The sequence below is a fragment of the Lathyrus oleraceus genome, chromosome 1, assembly GCF_024323335.1.
Source record: "Lathyrus oleraceus cultivar Zhongwan6 chromosome 1, CAAS_Psat_ZW6_1.0, whole genome shotgun sequence".
Taxonomy (NCBI): domain Eukaryota; kingdom Viridiplantae; phylum Streptophyta; class Magnoliopsida; order Fabales; family Fabaceae; genus Lathyrus; species Lathyrus oleraceus.
The window spans coordinates 53,485,383-53,492,154 of record NC_066579.1 but is presented as its reverse complement, the minus strand read 5'-3'; the positions used below and the strand labels follow the sequence as shown (position 1 = coordinate 53,492,154).

Sequence of the window (6,772 nt, the reverse complement as noted above, 5' to 3'; positions counted from 1 at the left end):
TATCTTTATCAAATTGGCAAATTTAGATACTTGGGAGACATATATGATGATTAGGAGCTTTGTGGACCATTGTCATGCTTTTTCTCATCTTCATCTAGCCATTTCATTGAGCTTAGGAGCCTCCTAGGAGCATGGGAACACATGATCACTTGAGCTTCAAAATAAAAAGAGTTAATGACATATTTTTGTGCTTTTGGTTAGTAAACAAATAAGAAAATCAATAATATATAATACAAGCATGCTTGGTGGTCTCAAACTACTCACACAAGTCCCAACCCTAGGGTTAAGGAATCAAACATGCTATGATCCTTGAGGCAAAACACTTGTGCAATAACATGATGCCATGAAGGATCTTAGGGTCAAAATTAGGGTCTTACACTACTCAAGAGAGTCATGATAGTGATTTTGCACATCATTCTCTCACCTCCTAGTGTCCACCTGATGAAGGGAAGGTGAAATACAACGTAGATGTGAGTTTTAACACTAACCATGGAACTACAAATTGGGGTTGGTGCGTGAGAGATAACTTGGGTAGATTTGTTTATGCAGGTGTAGCTTGGGATTTCGGTCTCCATTCCATGCTAGAAGCAGAAGCCTTGGCCCTTAAAGAGGAAACCCATGAAGCAATGCAATTGGAAAATATTATCTTCGAAAGTGACTCCCAAATAGGCAACCCATGAAGCAATGCAATTGGAAAATATTATCTTCGAAAGTGACTCCCAAATAGGCAACCCATGAAGCAATGCAATTGGAAAATATTATCTTCGAAAGTGACTCCCAAATAGGCAACCCATGAAGCAATGCAATTGGAAAATATTATCTTCGAAAGTGACTCCCAAATAGGCAACCCATGAAGCAATGCAATTGGATAATATTATCTTCGAAAATATTATCCATGATATTTGATCCATTATCAGTGGTATTTATCAGTTTAGTTTAATTATACAGTCCACCCAAAGCTTGTTGCATTTTTATCTCAACTTTGAGGTAAAGTTTGTTAAGTATCGAGTGAATATGGTTGCCCATTCTTTAGCAAAGGCGGACGATTCTTGGTCTAAATGTAATGTAATCTTATTAATTTGATTCCTCGTTGTATTGAACACTATTTAATGAATGAAACGCGTTAAGTTTGTTTTTGTAAAAATATAATAAGTACATATGTAATTGTAATCTAAAAGTAGATAACCATTTAATCATTTTTTTTAATTGTTGTGTTGTGATTTTGGGATGAGTTTTATAATAAGAGTTAATTTCCAATTCAAAGACTTTTTATGCCTATTATTTTTCTATTAAAAGACTTTTTATGCCTATTATTTTTCTATTCAAAGACTTTTTATCCCTTTTATACAAAATTATTTTTCTATTAAAAGACTTTTTATGCCTTTCCTTGCTATTTTATATGAACATGGTCAAATTCCACACAAAAGTTTTATCAAGAGATCGAGATCAAGATCAATTTTTTTATCAAGAGATCAAGATCAGTTAATGACAATAGTGGCATATATAAGAGTACAACTTTCGATTCTCTCTCTATTTGGATTTTTTCAAAGATCTTCTTCTAACGTCCTTTCGTTTTTCTTACATTGCTTAATATTAGTGAACTGATCATATCTGATTTTTAATTCTCCAATTTTAACATCGATTTATTTATTAATCTATAACAATAAATAAAGAATATATAAAATTTTATTCATAATATTTTTATTTGTTCCATTCTACTTTTAAATCATATTTTATAATTTACAAATATTATACAGAGATATTCCATCTGTAGACCGAGGTTTTCATCATTTTAATTTTGTTCTTACCATTTTTAACTCTAATCAGGGAGGTAGTTTTTGCATGTATTTTGTTTTCTATAATACATATTAAATATTATGGAGAGAGATTTACATACTCCCATAATTAATTCTCTAAAATGTTATTGTTAAAGATAAAGAATTCGACATAAAAAATATTTTTGTTACTATATTTAATGATTTTTAAAATATTATTGTTGATTCTACATGTAATTAATCTTCATATATTAATTTGTCTAATATTTTAGAATTTATTGTGACTTTGTCTTTGATTACTATTGTCTCTCTTTAATTGGTTATGTGTATTTTTATAAAATTTATTCCATAAATAATTTAAATACGTCAATATTTTGACCCGCACGTAAAAAAAAAGCGAACAAACTGTGTATAATATAAATAAAATTAAATAGCCATTGCCGTTTTGGGTTTGTATCAGACAAAACATGGTGCCTCACTGAACTCAATTGCCGATAAAAACCAAAAGCCCCATCGGAAGTCCCTACCGGAGCCGGTCGTCGTTCACCAGATACGGTAATAATTTCCGTTCATGTTCTCCATTTTCTTCCAACCATCGATTCCAACTCAATTTTGCCCTAAAAATTGCCACATTCCGTTAATTTCGATTTCAATTTCCTTAATTCTACTTTCTAATCTATAGATTCCATTGAAAACAGTTCCAATTCGTTAATGGAGAGTTCAGATGAAGAAAACGACGTCGTTATTGGTAATCATGCACCTAAAGAACTAACTCGTTTATCATCTAGTGGTGCAAAATTTGTTGATGAAGTACTTAATGGTCCAAATCAACGTTGTTTGGATAATTTCCGAATGGATAAACAAGTATTCTACAAGTTATGTGATATTCTAGAAACCAAGGGTTTATTACGTGACACGAATCGAATCAAAGTTGAAGAGCAATTAGCTATGTTTATGTTCATTATTGGTCATAATTTGAGAATTAGGGCTGTTCAAGAACTGTTTCATTATTCTGGTGAAACAATTAGTCGTCATTTTAATAATGTTTTGAATGCCATTATGTCGATTTCAAAGGAGTATTTTCAGCCGCCTAGCTCGGATGTTCATTCAGTAATCTCTAAAGATCCTAGATTCTTTCCTTATTTTAAAGTAAGATTTTGATCAGTTAGTTTGATATGCATGTTGTTTGGGATTGATTGTGTCTCACTTTGTGTTATCAAATAGACATTATATCCTAGCAGAATTTGAACCCATAGTTATTGTTCTGCTTATGAGTGAACCAATAGTTATTGTTCTGCTCATGAGTGAATCAATAGACATTAAATAGTGGTTTATTCAAAATTCGCTTTGCTAGAGCGTTACAGGGTTTATATATTACCACTATTTGACAACACTTTGTACTAAATATGTATCGTAGAACAATAGGGTTTTGTTAGAATTCCGATTTATTATAGCGCAATAGATAGTACAGCTATAAGCATTATTTGACAACATTGATACAAAGTATTGTCAAATAGAGGGTATAGTGACACTGTAGCATAGTAGAATTTGAACAAACTGTTATTTTCTGCTATCTAGAATTGACAGCACCGGTCTTACTTATTTGTTATTTTTTTTATAGGATTGTGTGGGAGCAGTCAATGGTATATATGTACCTGTGACAGTTGGTGTAGATGAACAAGGGCCTTTCCGCAATCCCGACGGGTTACTTTCACAAAATGTTCTGGCAGCATGCTCATTTGATCTCAAGTTTTGTTATGTATTAGCTGGTTGGGAAGGGTCTGCTACAAACTTACAAGTTTTTAATTCAGCAATCACTAGGAGGAATAAGTTGCAGGTTCCTGAAGGTAGTAGTAATACTTATCTGTATAATGCAATCATGATTTGTGTAGCAACTATATTGGAGTTCTTCCTCTTGACAATTGTTGAGTTACTGGATGTTATGTTCTCTCTGTACATGTCCATTAACTTGGTTTGAAAAATAAAATAAATACCTCTAAATCAATTTTTATCAACTATCCTTTAACTGCAGTGACTTGAAGATATATTTTAATTCTATAGTTCTCAAGTTTTATTTAGTTGTAGCTGTAATAGATTGATAGTTAGTAGATGGTAATGCCATTTACTCGTTTAGGTTACTGGTTTGGAGTTAATATGTAGAGTTTGCAACTATTATTGTTAAATTTAAGATGGAATTGAAATAATAGTTGCTCTTATACACTTATAACTCTTGCATCAAATATTGGATTAAAGATTTTTTGTGACACAGGTAAATACTACCTGGTAGACAACAAGTATCCAAACGTGCCAGGTTTCGTTGCTCCATATCCTCGTACTCCTTATCACTCCAAGGATTTTCCCAGTGGTTACCACCCACAGGATGCATGTGAGCTGTTCAATCAACGACACTCATTATTACGAAATGTCACCGGCCGAACTTTTGGGGCTTTAAAGGAGCGATTTCCTATATTGATGGCAGCTCCTTCATATCCATTACAGACACAGGTAAAGTTGGTGGTAGCAGCTTGTGCATTACACAATTACATTCGCGGGGAAAAACCAGATGATTGGATTTTTAAAATGTATGATAAAGATGCATCCTTTACAATGGAGGAATCACTAACTCCATCAGAGATGGAAATACAGCCGAAAACAAATTTCGAGACTCAAAACCAGTATCAGGGTCTTAGTTTTAATGCTGAAGAAATTGCACTTGCTTCACAGTTAAGGGTCTCTGTTACAACTGAAATGTGGAACAAATTTATCCAGGATGTTCCCCTCATGTAAAATTTTCCCGATTAAGTTTATGTTCTCAGGTTATGTATGAATATTTATGAGGATTTTCATGATATAGGCAAAACTCTGATATTTAACACCAGGCATGATTGTTGATCACATCTCATCATATAAACTTTGGCCTTTAACTTTAGGAGTAAATGAATTTTTCACGCCTCCCTAGGGATGAACATGATATTTAATATTGTTTATTGAAGTAAAAGAATGGAGTCAAAATCAGTTCAGAGAGCTCATCACCATCACAGGGAGCATGTGGCAGACTATAATATTCATTGTATGGTTCAGGCCCTGAAAATGTACAGTTAGTGTATAGTATACTCAATCAATTTGTTCATGGGACCTTGTACATAATATGTGACATTAATTGCAGGAGAAGACGAGGGTACAAAGACAGGTAAATGACTTGGCTTGCAAGGTTAGTCATGTTAATGTCATAGTATTTTGGAGTTTTGGTACTTTGGGTTCAGTGTTTTTGTGCTGCAACTTTGGATTCAATGTGAATAAGGTGTATGTGTCCCACAAACTTTGTACATGGAATTGCAACGCCCAATTGAACTATAAGTATTGTTGAAGACAAGTCGCTAACCCCCAGATGAGTTTAGTCACTAACCCCAAGTATCATTATGTTTCCCGTCCCAAAATAATGTTAAAAAGAGATGGCAAAATAAACTACTTTTACACCGTTATTCTATCAAATTTTATAGTTCGACCACATTTATTTTAAAAAGTAATTTAGTTAATAGTATTTAAAAAAAAACAGGGATTTTTGTTTGGTCTTAGGGAAATTTATCCTGAATTTGTTACGGCACCATAGATGTTTTTAATGTACCATGTGGATTTTACACATATTCCCGGATTCCGGAGATTTATCCCCGAACGCTGTGTATTCAACTAAGGTCATTATGGGTTACGTTTTTTTGTTTACTTTATGCCGGAGATGCATCTCCGGAATGATTATGTAGTTACATTTTCAGAGACACACTAGTATCAGAATCAACACAAAAGCATTTTTTTAAAAATGAAACTGACATTCATAACATAAAATAAATATTACAATGATGATTTCAACACTGTCGCATTACGCGAAAAACCGGCGGGAAAACAAGAACAACAGAGCCGCCACCGTGCGTTATTTATCCCAAAAGAGGGAAAGGAAACGCTCGAAGTAAACCTGGGAAAAGACATGGTCTCGCGACCAAAGAGAATGAGATCGGGAGTCGGTTATGCGAAGGGAAGGTATTAGCACCCCTACGCATCCGTCGTACTCGACGGGATCCACGCACAAAAGGAAGGAAAAATGGTTGCTAAACACTGCTCACAAACACACACACACTGGCTGAAAGAGACACAAGAAAACAAACAAGACTGACTCGGCAGGATATCGCATCCTGGGCCTACTTAGTCTATCAGGCATAGACATCAGAGTCAAAGTAGTTCGGACGGGGAAATCACATGCTCGCTAGGATGTCACATCCTATGCATACGTATCTTCTTGGACGGAGAAGAATCAGAGCATTCGTAGCTCGGCTCACGCACGCCAAACAAACAAACAAGGAAAATCGACTGCCAATTGTTGGGCTTACGTCAAACTCCACACAAACAGGCAAACGTGGAACCCGAATGCCAATCGCTGGACTTACATCAGCTTCCGAACCAAACACACGCACACTGGAAACCAGATGCCACTTGATGGACTTATACCGGACTTCAAGCACACAACAAGAGGATACGGAATGCCAATCGCTGGGCTTACATCCATCTCCTGACTCACACAAAGACAAAACAAAAAGGGCGCCCGGAGAGATCAGCTCATCTCCTGCCTACGTACCTCATCTGGTATGAGGATCAGGGCGACGTAGTTCCCCTACGCGGGGACACAGGACTAGCCTAACCAGATAACAGAGGGAGACACAACTAGGGAGACTACGACTCGAGCCTAGATGTTATCATGCAAAATCATCCCTAAGTCAAGGTTGCTATCTAACTTGCACAGGAAGCAAGCTAACCCTAACATGACTTGCACAGGGAGCAAGTCAAACTAACCCTAACTTGCACAAGAAGCAAGCTAAAACAAACACACAAGCACAAATAGCACACACTATATGCAATCAGTTGGCTCAATCAAGGTTAGGTTTTAGTCGAGGGGTCATATCAACCTCGACAAACAAACCACTGTATCAGGGTGAGGTTAGCTCTTAACC

General features: G+C 35.5%; 1 protein-coding gene across 1 annotated transcript; it reads left to right on the top strand.

Annotated features, from left to right (window-relative positions):
* The first annotated feature begins 2,176 nt into the window (after positions 1-2,176).
* LOC127104672 (uncharacterized) lies at positions 2,177-4,653 on the top strand. Its single transcript, XM_051041869.1, has 4 exons — positions 2,177-2,330; positions 2,474-2,924; positions 3,397-3,622; positions 4,045-4,653. Exons 2-4 carry the CDS (start codon positions 2,487-2,489, stop codon positions 4,560-4,562), a joined length of 1,182 nt encoding a protein of 393 aa, XP_050897826.1. The 5' UTR covers positions 2,177-2,330; positions 2,474-2,486; the 3' UTR covers positions 4,563-4,653.
* Positions 4,654-6,772: the final 2,119 nt, after the last annotated feature.